The 16,954-nt window shown below is 32.9% G+C and overlaps 1 protein-coding gene across 3 annotated transcripts in view; it reads left to right on the top strand.

Moving 5' to 3' along the window:
• The window catches only part of SPOPL (speckle type BTB/POZ protein like), a 96,868-nt gene that overhangs the window by 57,705 nt on the left and 22,209 nt on the right, over positions 1-16,954 (top strand). For all 3 annotated transcript variants that reach the window (XR_006355684.1, XR_006355685.1, XM_043996006.1), the window contains exons 2-7: positions 4,932-5,067; positions 5,411-5,532; positions 5,758-5,909; positions 8,706-8,833; positions 14,951-15,128; positions 15,208-15,263. Coding sequence is in view for 1 of the 3 variants with exons in the window: in XM_043996006.1 (XP_043851941.1) it covers positions 4,984-5,067; positions 5,411-5,532; positions 5,758-5,909; positions 8,706-8,833; positions 14,951-15,128; positions 15,208-15,263 (720 nt within the window). In the remaining 2 variants the exon portion in view is untranslated. The remainder of the gene's footprint in view (positions 1-4,931; positions 5,068-5,410; positions 5,533-5,757; positions 5,910-8,705; positions 8,834-14,950; positions 15,129-15,207; positions 15,264-16,954) is intronic.

The following is a 16,954-nucleotide window of genomic DNA, read 5'->3' as shown; positions in this document are numbered from 1 at the left end:
ATTGCTGTTTTTTTTAACTGTAAATTTATTTAAGTTTTCAACATTTGTTTAGTAAGATTTCCAATTTCAAATTTTTCTCCCTCCCACCTCTCCCCCCCCCTCCCCTAGACAGTAGGTAACCTGATATATAACATTAAACATATTTCTGCATTAGTCATGTTATACAAGAAGAATTAGCAAGAAGGAAAAACCTCAAAAAAGAAAAACATCACCAAAAACAAGAGATAGTGTGGTCCAATCAGTGTCCATATTCCACAGTTTCTTTTTCTTTTCTTTTTTTTTTCCTGGATTTGGAGAGCCTTTTCCATCATGAGCCCTTTGGAACTTTCTTGTACCATTGGATTGGTGAGAAGAATCTAGTCTATCACAGTTGATCGACACACAATGTTGATGATACTGTGCACAATGTTCTCTTGGTTTTGCTCATCTCACTTATCATCAGCCCATGTAAGAGCCTCCAGGTTTCTCTGAGCTCCTCCTGCTCATCATTTCTTACAGCAAAATAGTATTCCATTACATTCATATACCACAACTTGTCTAGCCATTCCTCAGTTGATGGGCATCCCCTCAACTTCCAGTTCCTTGCCACCACAAAAAGAGCAGCTATAAATAATTTTGTACATGTGGGTCCTTTTCCCTTTTCCATGATCTCTTTGGGGAAAAGACCCAAAAGTGGTATTGCTGGGTCAAAGGGTATGCACAACTTTATCGCCCTTTGGGCATAATTCCAAATTGCTCTCCAGAATGGTTGGATCAGTTCACAGCTCCACCAACAATGCATTAGTATTCCAATTTTTCCACAGCTTCTCCAACATTTATTATTTTCCTTTTTTGTAATTTTAGCCAATCTGATAGGTGTCAGGTGGTACCTCAGAGTTGTTTTAGTTTGCTTCTCTCTAATCAATAGTGATTTAGAGCATTTTTTTCATACGGGAATAGATAGCTTTGATTTCTTCATCAGAAAACTGCCTGTTCATATCCTTTGACCATTTCTCAATTGGGGAATGACTTGGATTCTTATAAATTTGATTTAGTTCCCTACATATTTTAGAAATGAGGCCTTTATCAGAAGTACTGGCCATAAAATTTGTTTCCCAGCTTTCTGCCTCCCTTCTAATTTTGGATGCCTTGCTTCTGTTTGTACAAAACCTTTTTAATGTAATCAAAATCATCCATTTTGCATTTCATAATATTCAAAGAGATAGCTCTTTGATCATAAACTGTTCTCCTTTCCAAAGATCTGAAAGGTAGACTATTCCTTCCTCTCCTAATTTACCTATGGTATCACTGTGTTTTTGGTTTTTTAACAAGGATTTTAATACATTTGATTGGTCTATATTTCACTTTTTCTGCTTTTCCTTAGGTGTGGCTTAAAAGTACTATATTATCTCAAAAAATGAATGAGTAGAAAACTTTTGAAGTTATGTAGAATAATTTTTGTGGTATGGATATTTATTACTCTTTAACTCTTCAGTACATTATACTCGTAAATTTAATATTACATAAAATTCACTTGTAAATCTCTCTGTATCTCGTTGGGTTTTTCTTCGCTCTGTTCAGTTAATGGCTTCAGTTTCTCTTTCTGAGACTCATTAACTTAAGTTATCTCTTTTTTTTTGTTAATTTGGGTATTTGAAATTTTTGCACTTAATTGTGTTTCCTTGAAATTCTCCTTTTTGCACATAAAATTAGGTATAGTGGTTTCTGATAATTTTATTGATTTTTATATTCATTATGAATTGACTTTGTTCATTTAAAAATTTTGGCTTTCCTCTTAAATTAGATAAAGGCTTCTCAAACTTTTGTTTTTTATTTCTTTTGCCTTTTTACAACTTTTAAACTTTTCAAGATTTTTTCCTTTGTTCTTATTTTTTTAATGTTATATATTTTAAATTGCATGTTCTATTATTTTTTTCTACCTTGTCAGTACATATTTTTTGACGACTGCTTTACCTCTAGAACTTTGTTATATATTTTTCATTGTTAAAATGTTCTTTTACACAGTTGATAATTATTTCTTTTTTTTTTTCTTTGAACCACCAATTACTTATTCTCCATTTAGACACCTATCTTTTGGACTCTTCTGAAATTGCTTTTTCTGTTAATTTGTTGGACACACAAATCACCGTTTTAATTAGTTTGTTATATAAAAGATATATTTAATTTTGTTTTCTGATCTCTGTACTTTTATAGATGGTCATTTTTCTTTTGTATTCCCTTGAATGCTACAAGAGCTGTTAATTTCCAAAGTCTAATAAATACGGTCTTTTAGATTTTTCCATCCTTGAGAGAAGAATGTTATGGTTTCCTGTAATAATGTGTTAGTATCTGTGTCTTTTTGAAATTTGTATACTTTACTTTATGGATTTAGGTACTATATCTTGGTACATATAAGATTAGTAATGATAGTTGTTCTTTGTCTATGGTGTCTATAAGCGTAATGTAGTATCTTTTATCTCTTGACATTTGTGAAATTTTATTTTTTCCCTATCTGATAATATGAATTCAACTTGTATTTTTCTTTGTATTTTTTTTGTTTTGTTTTGTTTTTGTGGGGCAATGACGGTTAAGTGACTTTCCCAGGGTTTTTTCCTAGGAGTTTGACTATGAAAAATAGAAGACAAACAGAATTGGCTTGTAGGTAGTGTGGTAAAATCAAGTGAATTTTTTTTTTTAAAGAATAGGGGAGATCTTGGCATATTAATATTGGGGATTTGGGGGTCATTGAGCTATCTTAGCTTTGCTTAGAATATTATTAGATTTATCAATAATAATCTGATAAATTAGCAAAGTATTTATGAACTTAGAAGTTTCAGATGACCCTTTTTTTGTTAATTGTAGGTGTCCTTAGTTTGTTTTTGAGCCTTGTTACTGCCTATTCACTTCACTCCCATCTAGAGTTTGTTTATATAATTTCTTTGTAACCTAATATGCATATGATTCCTACATCTTTATCGCCAAACCCTTTCTCTTCTTTTATTGAGTACTTCATTGTTGTTCTTTTGGTGCTCTTGCTAATAGGTTGTCTAGGGCCCCAAATTTGGGATTGTAGAAATTACAGCTGGGAGGAATTTTATTAATCATCTAATTCAGTCTTCTCATTTTGTGGATGATGGAAGCCCAGAGACACAATACTTACCTAGAGTCCCACAGGTAGTATGTAATAAAGCAGAATTTTCATTCTAGGCCTTAGAACCCCCAAACCTATACACTTTCTGACTTGGATCCTTAGAGCCATTTTAAAACTTATTCTCTTTCATCCACCACCGAGTTCTGCAGATGGAAATCATCCCTGGGACCTGCTTTTTAATCTGTTTCTACAGCTGTAATCTTGGTCACATCCCATTCACATCTAATACTGCTATTAGAATCTTTACTTCAGTTCTAAGTTCCAAGTTTTCATTAGGTGATTAATGAACCATTTGACATCAAGGTTCTATTTTATTTATCAGCAGCTCTTTTTTATTATAGTAGAAGATGGTATCATGCTTAAATACTTTGTGAGAATAGATAGTCCTCATTAATCTTATTTAGTTATGATAGGAAAAGGTATTTAGCCCTCCCTTCCTTCTTCCCAAATAGATGTTTCTGTACCTAAGGAGAAAGGCAAGTAAAATCCTTGGTGCCACGACCCCCCCCCCCCCAAGTCTTTAATCCTCCATTATCTTTGTAACTGATTTGCAGCCTGGAGAATATCTTACTTGTAAAGATTTTGGCAAAGAGTGTTATTAGTAAATGGAATATTTTTTTAATGGATTCTTAATTCAACTCTTGGAATGACCTGGGCTTTTATTGCTGACCCATAACCATCTCCCTAAAACATGCCTACACTTCACTTCCTTACCTCCAAAATATAAGCCCTTTTTGAGGGACTCAGTCATCTATTATGAAAATTGTTACTTATACTACTCAGTTGGTCCTTGGAATCTTATTAATTCATTCTTTTATTTATTTTGTCTCCCCATCTAGATTATAAATTCTTTGAGGTCAGTGCCTTATACATAAGTCATGCAATTGTTTGATTTTATAAGTTGATGGACAAGAGCTATACAGTTGGCTGTGATTTGAGGCCATTTATCACTTTATTCTTTCCTTACTTTGCTTATTATTTCCTTAGTACATAAGGTTCTTCTTCAAAACAGTTGTATCTTGAAAGTATCTCTTTTAAACTGCTGATATTTTAAAATTTTAATGCCTTAATCCTTACTTGGAATATGATTTAATTAAAATATAACAAGATATTCCCCAGCCTTATCCATAGAACTTGGTATTTCTCTGCATTCCATTCCCTAAGAACTATCCCATATAAAAATATAGCAATTTTAAAGATTAAAATAGGCCAAAAAAAGGGTGGAAATCAGTATAATTGATCAATACATTGAATAAAATCTGAAAATACATGTAATGTGCAATACTTGTGGATGTCCCATCTCTGCAAAGGGGAGTAGGAAGGCTTTCTTATATATCTTCTTTTGAATATTATATTCTTTTGTTTTTATTATAGCCACTGTGTGCATTTTTTTTTTCTTGGCTCTGCTTATTTCACTGTATCCATTTATATAGCTCTTTCCAGATTTTCTGTATTTATCTCATTCATCATTTCTTATAGCACATTAATAGTCTACTACGGGGGCAGCTAGGTGGCGCAGTGGATAGAGCACCGACCCTGGAGTCAGGGGTACCTGAGTTCAAACGCGGCCTCAGACACTTAACGCTTACTAGCTGTGTGACCCTGGGCAAGTCACTTAACCCCAATTGCCTTACTAAAAAAAAATAAAAAAAATAGTCTATTACATTAATGTAATGAAATTTATTTAGCCATTCCCCAATTGATGGGCATCTGCTATGTTTCCAATTCTTTGCTATCACTCTTTTGTTATTGTAGTCATTAAACTTTTGAATAACCTTATATAAATTAATTTTTTTCACAGGTAAAGTACTGAAGTGTAGATTACTGACCTGATAACAAAAACCTGCAATAAAATGGCAATGTCTAGGGTACCAACCCCACCTCCACCTGGAGAGATGACCTGTGGGCCTATAGCTGAAAGTTGGTGTTACACACAGGCAAGTACACTTTAACAAATACCTTACTTTAAACTTTAAAGAGACCTTTCTGAACATTTCCTGGATAGTTTTTAGAACTTTGTTAATCTGTGGAGAGACAAAATGTATAGTGGATTAGGAGTTAGGCAGATCTGTATTGAAGTCCTTTCTCTGATCAGCTCTCTTAATCTCTGACACAGTAAGTTGCAGAGAAAGTGCCAGGTATACATTGGTAGAAGGAGTTATGATCTCCCTATGACATCATAGGTCTTACTATCTTCTTCCTGTGCCCCCTACTCCAAAAATCTCTATAACCTATATGAAAAATGCAGAACACTTAAATATAATTCTTTGAATCTTTCAGGTTAAAGTAGTAAAATTTTCCTACATGTGGACCATTAATAACTTCAGCTTTTGTAGAGAAGAAATGGGTGAAGTTTTAAAAAGTTCTACATTTTCATCAGGCCCAAATGACAAAATGAAATGGTAAGACTTTTTATTATAAACTGTTTTTTATTGCTAATTTTTATTTTCTGATAGGCATCAGTAAGGAATGGATTACATTCTTTGTACTGTGGAAAGAATAAAGAACTATAGATGACTTGCCATAGATGATTTGCATCATAATATAAATGATATTTTCATTGTAGCTCATGTTAAAAGAAACTTTTAAACTCTTACTTTTCTCCATATGAACTTGTTTTATTTTAGGTGCCTGAGAGTAAATCCAAAGGGATTAGATGATGAAAGTAAAGACTACTTGTCCTTATATTTGCTTTTAGTCAGCTGCCCCAAAAGTGAAGTTCGAGCAAAATTCAAATTTTCCCTTCTAAATGCTAAAAGGGAAGAAACAAAAGCAATGGGTAAGTGATTTTACAAAGAGAATAATATAAGGAAATCCCTGTGTTAATTTAAATTAAATCCCACTGTCACTTTTATGCTTTTCCTGCTTCCCTCTCTCTTGCCCCTCCACCCCCAACCCTAAAGAAACCAAAACCAAAAAACCAAACAACACAGGGATTTTTTTATTTATTTAAGGTTAGGTTTAGGTGATAGCAAGAAATTGTGGTTGATAATGCATTGAACTCTTTGCAACAGGCCAATATTTTTCTTTCTTTCTTTTTTTTTTTTTTTTTTTTGTTTTGTTTTTTGTTGGGCAGTGAGGGTTAAGTGACTTGTCAAGTGTCTGAGGCTGGGTTTGAACTCAGGTCCTCCTGAATCCAGGGCTGGTGCTTTATCCACTGCCCCACCTAGCTGCCCCTCTATTTCTGTTAATCTTGAAGGAGAATCAAAGTTGGAATTCCTCTCTCTGTGCGTATGTGTGCACCTGTGCATGTGCACACAGTGCACACTTGCTTTGCATTTTCATCCCAGAAAGCCCTTGGGATGACTTTGCCTATTTGGATATTGTGCCATATTTTATTTAAAAAACTGACTTTATCCTTTATTACTTCTTTCTACTTTATGAAAAAATATTCTTAATAATTGTCCATTTTCCTTTTTTATAAGATTTTATAGATGAGTTTATATTTGAACCTAGTATTTCCTTTTACAGTTATCTTTTTCTGTTTGATGAGGTTAGACTTTGCTGACTCAGGTGTTTTCTCCAGCAGTTAATCTCTTAGCGTTGATTTATATTGCTTTAATGTCTGGATTAGATTCCTATAAGGATTTCAATGTAACTTCCGTTTTCCCTTTCTCATTTTTCATTTTCAGTAGCTTTCTTAAATAACTCTGAGTTAATTATCTTAATTGTACACTATATCTTTTTCTCATTTCCTTACTATAAATTCTGATCTTACCTCTGTTGAGTTGATGGTTGACTGTGCAAAGTTAGTTAACTGTAATGTAACTCTCTGATAAAATGTATTCATTTTCAGACTTTGTGATGGTTAGATTTCATCATATTCCATGCCTCCCAATTGTTTTTGTTTTTTGTGGGGCAATGAGGGTTAAGTGACTTCCCCAGGGTCACACAGCTAGTTAAGTATCAAGTGTCTGAGGTCAGATTTGAACTCAGGTCCTCCTGAATCCACAGCGCCACCTAGCTGCCCTCCCTCCCAATTATTTTTGAGAAAGTGTTCATGTGAAGCTATTTAAGTTTTTGAATAATCTACAAATATTTGCCCTCTCTCATTTCTTTCTCCTGAACCATATTTTGCCATTTATTATTCTGCATCCTAACTATTCCCCACCTTTTCATTGGAGTCACCAGGTATTAGAATGTATGTTAATTTTGCTTTGGGGGATGCTTTTTTTTTTTTAATCAAATACTTCATAGAATAGGACCACCTTGGCCATAGCCACTGTTGTTAACGAATAAGCTGTAATTTCATGAAAACCTTTTTTGCAAATGCTAATCATTAGTTGTGAAGTAAGCAGTGACCAAACATGTTAAGAAATAGTATATCTTGTAACTTTTTTGTGCATAATAAAAACTACTCTGCCAACTCCTTTTATTTGCCCCTTTAAAGAATATTGATTGGGGGAGGCTAGGTGGTGCAGTGGATAAAGCACCAGCCCTGGATTCAGGAGTACCTGAGTTCAAATCCGGCCTCAGATACTTGACATTTACTAGCTGTGTGACCCTGGGCAAGTCACTTAACCCCCATTGCCCCGCCCTCCCCCCCCCCCCCCAAAATATTGATTAACCACTTTTTCCATTTAGCTGCAACTTTCTTCTGTTTTTGGTATATAACTAGAATGTCAACATTACCTGGTCTATTCTTTTGGTCATTAGATAAGGATCTCAAATTTAGAATACCAACCATCAAATTAAAGCTTGTTAATGGTCTAAAAACTTAAGTACCCTCTGCCTTCTTTCCTGCCACCATTACTTAGAAGGTAGCCATACAGGAATGAGGGCCCATTTTTATTTCAGGTTAGTTTCATGAATTGCCATGTTCCAAAACATTTCATCACTAGGTAGCTAGTCTTACTTTCATGTGCCTCTCCACAATTAATTACACGGATCTTCAGAAAACAGACTTAACCTATTCCCAAAGCCATGCCTAATACATATTTCATAAATTTCATATAGCATTAAAGTAGCAGTGTCAGATACATTTTTCAAATTAAATTTTGGACTAAGGTTCAGGAAATTGAAAGGCCAATGAGGAAAATGCTTCGTTTTTTTAGACTGGCCAAGGTTTGTACAATTTGATGGGAGCTCAAGCGAAACTGATGAAATTTCTGAGGTGATGGTATAATAGAAGGTGTGGAAGAGGCATTATAAGGGCAATACCTTATCTGGAAATAATTGTGTCCCTGACGTTGTAATATACTGACATACTTTTATTGTGCATACTTTTATCCTGTAAAGTGTTAAATTGGTTCTCTTTTGTAGCCTCAGACACTTTATTTTATTCCTTTTGCTCAACAGAAGATCCAGAAATCTGTTGCTAAGCCAATGATGGTAGCCAAGAAGAATCATCTAGATTTCATATACATATATATGCATGCACACATATGTGGCAAGCAAAAATGACAACTCAATTTAATTTCATTTGCTTTTTGTGACATTTTCTTAAGAATAGACCCATATAACTGAAATTTCTAACATGATTGCTCAGTTCTTATTTTTATTCATTTCATGCAGCCATGTTATCATTCTTGAATTCGTGAGTCCTGAACTTTCTTTTTATTCTCTTCTCTACCAGAAAGCCAAAGAGCGTATCGATTTGTACAAGGGAAGGACTGGGGATTTAAAAAATTCATTAGGAGAGATTTTTTGCTAGATGAAGCTAATGGTCTTTTACCAGATGACAAGCTTACATTGTTTTGTGAGGTAAGTATGGTTTTTAGTTTCATGAAGTTATATAATTGAATTTTATAATTAACAAAAGTTACAAACTGATGTTGAAATAAGAATGCTTTTAAAAAATGTAAGATACAATTGGTGCAATTAATTTATTTGTGAATGAGTGCCCAGAGGAAATTGAAATAAAGATAAATTTATCTGTCATTGAATGTCTTCTATTTGATAAACCTTGTTTTATGTGGTTAGTATTTTCTCTTGTATTTCCTATGAATTGTTAATATTAATTTATCAATATGTCAAGTTTTGTGAAGTAGGTAGTATATGTATTTACACTTAAGGAGAATTTAAGCTAAAGGATTACATGACTCATACAACTAGTACAATGCTGATTACATGCAATGACATTTATATCAAAAAAGGTAAATATTTTTGTATTATAACTTAAAAGAAACTTAGAAAAGTGTCTAAATTGAGAATATTCAAATAGCTGGTCATAAAAATGTTAGGTGTAAGGATCCTTGAGGAATAATTTTAGAGTTAAACTACCCACCTCTGTAACCAGTATCAGAAGATGAAGTTAACACTGAAAGCACCATATGCATCAACTAACACAAAAATTCTAATTTTTTTGTTTTGTTTTGTTTTTGCGGGGCAGTGGGGGTTAAGTGACTTGCCCAGGGTCACACAGTACTAAGTGTTAAGTGTCTGAGGCCGGATTTGAACTCAGGTACTCCTGAATCCAGGGCCAGTGCTCTAATTTTACTTTTAAAGAAAATTTTTCATCTTACTGTCTCTATTTTCTTTGCATTATGAATAAAAAAAATACTGTGTCAATTGAGGCAGGTTTGTCTTTTGAGCTATTCTTTAACTCCTTTCTTTTCAGTGTTAATTACATGCATAAAATCAAATCAAACTAGAAAAACAGCACTACTCCCAGTCTTCACATTTATACTTTAGGTTTGTCTTACTTTGGAACTTTGAATTGGTGTTATATAGTATCATTGTTGCTATTTGTGGTTCTAAAACAGTTTTCCTTGTATTAGAAGGTTCTTGTAGCTTATAGGGAAATCAAATGACATTTTCTTACTGAAATGTTTGTCATTTTAAAAAAACTTAAATTTAATGGGCAGTTTTGGATATAATCTAGTATGCTCAATATTAAATATATTATGCTAGTTATTTAATTGCTGCGGGCCAATTAATTACTTAGAAGGATCATTGATACTGCCAATAATTTAGCTTAAGTCTGTATTTTTAACATATGTAAAATTTTCTTGGCAGGATTACAACATAATTAAATGTCATTATGTTGTGTCAGAGGAATAATTGAAATGTGCCTCCTGAGAGTACATAGTACAAATATAGTGTATCTTGTTTTCACTTAGACAAGTTAAATTAGCTGTATGATGAATTTGTTATGAATACAATTATTTGGTTGATAAAGCAAATGTAACAAGTGTCTTGTGGTTCTTCAGGGCTCATCACAAGATCAATCTTAAATTTTATTTAATTTCACAAATTTAGCATTTGCTGCCTGTGGGCTTTTATTCCATTTAAATATAATTTATTATTTAAAAAATATTTTTGAGCATTCTTAATTTTGTAGTATTCTAACTTATGCTTGATGATTATCTTAAATTGTTCGTTAATATATTATGCAATTTTTATAACTTATTTTCTATAAAATTATTTCCTAATTTTTAGCATAAAAATGCATTGCTAAATATTTTGGAACACTGATAATCCAGAAATTCAGAATTAAGGCTGTAATTAAAATACAGGTTTTTGGGTTTTTTTGTTTTTTGCTACATCATTAAAAAAAAATCACATTTTCCTTTCTATAGTAGTACATTTGTCCTCTCCTAAAAGACCCACTTTCACATTAATTTATATTGGTTTATATGTTGACAGCTATCCAATTCAACTTTTTGAATCCTAAAATACCTAACACACTTTTAAACTGTTTTGTATATACGTGGATAGACTAGGGTATCCCTGAAGTAATATAGCATCATATTAGTCATGGATAAGATGAAGAAAAGTATATATAAGCAATTTTTATACCCTCCTACCAAAACATATCCTCATATTTTGTCCAGCCCAGTCTCACTGATGCGACTTCCTTCCACAGCATCATCAGCACTGCTTGCAGAAGAGGAGGAAGCGTTGCACAGAGCCTACATAGAGAACTGCCTCCTCCCCCTCCCCTGCAAGTGGTGCTGTAGGCAGGTAAGGCAGTTTGGTGCTATTCTCTTTGTACAAAACATAACCTGGCCTGCAAATTACATACTTCATTGTAGTGACCAGGAGGAAAACAGGTTTTTAGGAGAAAGATTTTTTTTTTTAAGTATGAAATGAGAAAATAAAATTATTTTGGAAAAGAGTATTTGAGGAAGAAATAGGAGAAAATAAAGCACTGGCTTAACCAATCTTTTTTTCCCCTGTCATCAAATAGATTGCAAATTTCCCTACAAATACCATAAAACTAGATTGGCTCCACCCTTGTTGTATGTGGTTCATATTCACAAGAGTAGGGTAGAGAAGGGATGGGATCTGGGGAAATTGGCCCTTGAACAACATGGTGGTGCCATGTAGCCCTGAGTCATTAGCTCAGTATTTTCCTGAAAGCAATGTCAGTTTTGAGGATTTACTTCCCATCAGATGTATCTGAGAGGCCTAAAGTAGTCAGTCATAAGTCTCAATAGCTAAAATTTTTTAAGGAACTGTAAGATTGACCTAGATTCACTAGGCAGATACTGATAGACATAAGGCCAACTTACACTTAGCAAAGAATAGACTTGCTTTGTACTCTTCCCAGTTTAGATTGCATTTTGTGGGTCTGGCCCAAAAGTGGACCATCTTTCATATTTGAGGAAAGAAGTGGTGAGTTTTAATGATATATTTACCCTTTTGAGAGATGACATATTTTATCCCATAATTTTACTTTATCAGCCTTATTTCTGAATTTCTGATTGAGTTTGATTCAGAAACATTTATAATTATATTTATGTACTCATTTCATTATTTTAAATAGAAAGTTATGTATCATTTAATTTGTCAGATTTTCCTATTATGGCCATAATAACTAAAGTTAAATGCCCATAAACTCTAGCTAAATTATAACTCATCGCCACATTTCTAAAGTATTTCTCTAAATTCCTTTGTAATGTGGAGTGTTGGTTAAAATTCTTAGTAGCCATACTGGTGTAATAAACTTATTACATGGTCTAGAATATTTTTAATTATGTCAGAATGGTACATTTCATCCACGATCAATTATGATTGTTTTATTTTTGATTAATTATTTCCTAAAGAAATGCAAATCACTTTCTTCCCACTGCCTTTCCCCCTACACTTTATACTAAATATATAACTATAGTTAAATGTATAGGCAGAAGCTAAGCTATTTAAGAAATCCTTACTCTTAGGCTAACTTTATAGCTGTCATCAAAATTATAACCATTCTTTAAATAGTATTAGTTTTGCAAAATATTTACCTCTGCTGTTTACAGAGAATTATATGGTTCCAATTCATACCCTCTAAACAAAGTGTAATCTCTTAAAATATAATTTTTTCATTCATATTTATGGGGACTAATAAAAATCCATGCACATGACTGTATAATAAGATAATGGAAAATATTAATACTAAGTTAGATTATAAAAATAAATGGTAAATAGATGGCCAATGAGAAGTGAATAATTGGGATTATATGGTCAAATGGTTTTAGAAAATGTCATAAGCATTCTTAGGCTTGAGGTAAGTTAGGGCTAGGAAAACTATATGATCTATCTAGCAAAGTTTCCTGAAAAAAAAATTAATGATAAATTTGTTGGTTAAAAGAACAGAAGAACTCTGGTATATGAATTATGAAATATAATAGAACATAGTGAATTCAATTAAGGAATTGTTTCTATAGCTATTATGTTTATGGTTTTTTTGTGAATTGCTTTCTTAACAATAAGTAAAACATTAAAAGTACTATCATATTAAAAATTTTTCATAGATTCTAGACAGAGTGAATCCAGTTTGGTAGAAAGAATATTGTGAATTGGGACTAACTAGCATTGTAATCTGAGTAAATAAACAATAATAATAACTCAACTTTGAACAGTACTGCAAGTTTTACAAAGTTCTTTCCCCCAAAGAGACTTGTGAGATACCAAGACTAGTGCTCTTAAATCATGCTGTCTTATAAACCATTTACATTTTCTACTTAGCTTCTTTATTTATGAGATCAGGATTACATCAGATAATTTCTACGGTCCTTTACCTCTCTAATGTCTTAACAGTATGTTAAAGTCCTATATTCATATATTTTCCCAGGGATATTAATAGGCTTAGCACTAGAGTGGTCTTGCTCAGAGTTTAACCTCTTTGTTTTGTAGATGGGAAAGTGACTTGCCTAAAGCCAGTGAGCTGGTTATTGATATGGCTGGAACCCAGGACAAAAAATCCAGTTCTTCCTAATTCCTAGGCCATTTGAAAGTAATTTTAAAATAATAGATTTACTAATTTTCTTAGAGAAAAAAAATATATAGTTGCTTTATTTTGTTTGTTTTTAAATAATTTAAAATATATACACATGTATGTATGTATATGTGTGCACATACATAAATACATACATGGATACACAGACTTACATACATACACACATTTCCTGTGTTGCTATGGCCCAAGAATTTATTATATAGTAAACCATTTATGATTAGCCTCTCCATGCTTAGGTTAGTTCTTAGACAGTATTCTGTTGCTAGGACTACATTTAAATTTTTCCAGCTTAGTAGAATCTACAATAGTTTGTACTTTGCTGGGTCCTTCTAGTACTCTGCATCAGATATTTATGCCATGATGAGGGATCACAATAGGAATTTTGTAGATAGAAGTTTCTAATAAAGTTACAGAGTTTTGTATCAAGTTGGGATGTATCCACAAAATTTGAATATTTAATTTAAACTTTTGTATTCAGATGACTCTTAAAATAATAATTTTTAAAATTACCAAATAGTAGTGCCAACAGATTTGTCTAATTTAGCAATTTCCAAAGTAACTCTTCTCTTCTGTACAAATGAGATAATGTCTGTAAAAATCCTTTGTAAACCTTAAAGTATTATATAAATGTCAGCTACATATATTATGCATTTTTGTTAGCCATTTATATCTATTCTATTGGTAAGTTTCTAATATATCTATGGATATGTCTACATATAGACAGAAGTGGCATTGGCAATTAACTTTGATTTTGATTTTAAAAGTTCTTAGGAGGGGGGGAAAGGAAATACATGTATGCACAAGTATATCTCTATGTATTTGGTGGATAAAGCCTACCTAATAAACTATACAGAAATGATTGACTCATACTTGAATTTTATTATTGTATCAATTTAATTATTCATTGTTTTTCTTTAAGCAATGTGATAGCTTTTGGCATATACTATAAAATCACATTCTTAAACATGTTTATAAGCAAGTTTAACTTGTAAATTACTGGTCAGCCATGACACATTGGGTAATTATGTTTTGGGAGATTATATGTGTATATCTATGTATGTACATGTGTATATATACATATATACACACACAATGGGAATCCTTACAAAAAATAAGCTTTAAAATCTTTGTCTCTTATCATATAGATATTAGTATGATGTTATGACCAAACTGAAATTTTCCATATAATTTAGGGTATACACTGGATAGCAATATATGGCCTCTTATATATGGTAATTTGAAATCTTGAAAGTTATTGAAATTAAGCACTTTTAGGTGAGTTTTTATATAGTTGACACATGGAAGTCTAGAACTTAATTGGATGTCCATTTCTTCCTAGATTTATTATATTCTATAGTGCTTTTTCTGTTATATATACTAATGGATCTTTCTGAACCTTGTATTATTTTTACTACTTCACTCAATAAACATTTGTTCAGTGCTCACTATAAGCCAGGGACAGTGTTAAGTCTTTCTACTTGTAATATAATTAAAAACCTAATGTGCTTAGAAGGTAAATAGTTGGTATAGAAAGGTAAAAGAAATTCCATATATATTTTAAAGCTATGAAACATAAGTGTTGGTATTATAGCTAATGATTATTGGTACTCAGTTGTGATGGTATTTGTCTTGCTATGTTTTTTTTTTTCCAGGTAAGCGTGGTCCAAGATTCAGTAAATATATCAGGACAGACTAATACAAACACTTTGAAAGTACCTGAATGTCGACTAGCAGAAGATTTAGGGAATCTTTGGGAAACCACAAGATTTACTGATTGCAGTTTTTTTGTGAGAGGACAAGAATTCAAAGCTCATAAATCTGTTCTTGCAGGTAATTTCTGCTTTTGTATCAACATATGTTTATTTTCCTTTCCTAAACATGAATGCTAACGATTAATTTCTTGTTACAGCTCGCTCCCTCGTTTTTAATGCAATGTTTGAACACGAAATGGAAGAAAGCAAAAAGGTAAACAAAGGGTCAGAGCCTTTAAAAGTTATTTTAACAGTTTTTAAAGAAAGTATATGCATGTTTAAGAGAAGAACCCTTTAAATTCTGTTCTAAATGAAAGTAGGATAATCTCAAAAATACTTATCAAAGGAAAAAAAAACCCTAAACATAAGATGTTACACCAAAAGGATATGATAACATATGTTAAGCATTTTGCAAATCTTAAAACATCATATAAAAATGATGATAATGATGACAGTCATTCTCATGTTTTCTCCAGGTTTTGAACATAAAGGTAATTATCAACTGGTGGGGGTGGGGGTATTCTCACCCAAGTTCTATGTCAGTTGGCAAATAAGAATCTGAGGAAGGAAAGTCCCGATTAAGACTTGAGACTAAAGGGAAATCTGCATGTGCCCCTTTTCTGACTGTGACTATTTTTACATGTAGATCGGAATCAAAATAGACTCAGAACACCTTCTTTGCACTTTAGCTCTCTTTCATTCAATATTCAGAAAGCATTTATTAAGTACCTATTGTGTCCACTATAATGTTCTAGGCACTGGTTGAGAATTTAAATTAAATTTAATTTAAACTTTGGTTTTAAAAGATAGGCAAGAATTGAGTAAATGGAAGGGAGGGAAGATTCTTGGCATAGAGAGGTGCCTAAGCAAAAAGCATAGTCAAGAACTTGGAGTATGGATTAAGTAGAGGAAAATAAAAAGAGATAAGGCTGAAAAGGGATGATCTCATCAGGACATCGCCCTCAGCTACTCAAGACATTGAATCTCAGATGTTACCTGAGCCAGGTGTGTGAAATGCTCTGCCTAAAATTGCCAATGAACCTGATTAAAAATCACATTTGGAAATGTTGAACAGTATAAAGAAAAATATAATACAACATAAGATGATGTTATTTATTTTTTTTAAATGGGGCGATGGGGGTTAAGTGACTTGCCCAGGGTCACACACCTAGTAAGTGTCAAGTGTCTGAGGCCTGATTTGAACTCAGGTACTCCTGAATCCAGGGCCGGTGCTTGTCAGTCAATATGCAACCTACAGGGATCCATTTCAATTTGGGTTTGACTGCCCTTAGCTAGTTCCACTTACATATCTCAAGCTGAACAGGAAACTTCTGCAACATTCTTGACAAGTGATTATCTACACTTTTCTTGAACACCCAGTGAAAGAAAGCTGGCTTGAAGTTTAACATTAAAGCAAAACAAAACAAAACAACCCTAAGATCTTGTTAACTGTGTCTACACTTCCTGGCAAATGGAGGAAGAAGAAATTGAAGTGTCAGATTTTATATTCTTAGTCCCAAAGATCACTGCAGATGGCTACTGCATCCATGTAATTAAAAGATACTTGCTCCTTGGAAGGAAGTTTTGGTAAATCCTGGACAGCACATTAAAAAACAGAGAAATCACCTTGCTGACAAAGGTCTGTAGAGTCAAAGCTGTGGTTTTTTAGGTGGCTGCGTATACCTGTGAGAGTTGTGCTGTAATGAAAACTGAGCACACAGAATCAACACTTTTGAATTTTGGAGCTGGAGAAGATTTTTGAGAGTCCCTTCAACAACAAGGAGGTCAAATCAGTCAGTACTTAAAGAAATTAATTCTGGCTCATCATTGGAAGGTCAAATACTAAAGCTGAAACTTAACATATACTTTGGCCACAAAATGAGAAGATAGGACTCAAGAAGAGTT

This window comes from Dromiciops gliroides, chromosome 3 (genome assembly GCF_019393635.1).
Source record: "Dromiciops gliroides isolate mDroGli1 chromosome 3, mDroGli1.pri, whole genome shotgun sequence".
Taxonomy (NCBI): domain Eukaryota; kingdom Metazoa; phylum Chordata; class Mammalia; order Microbiotheria; family Microbiotheriidae; genus Dromiciops; species Dromiciops gliroides.
This window is presented reverse-complemented; position numbering and strand designations above follow the sequence as displayed.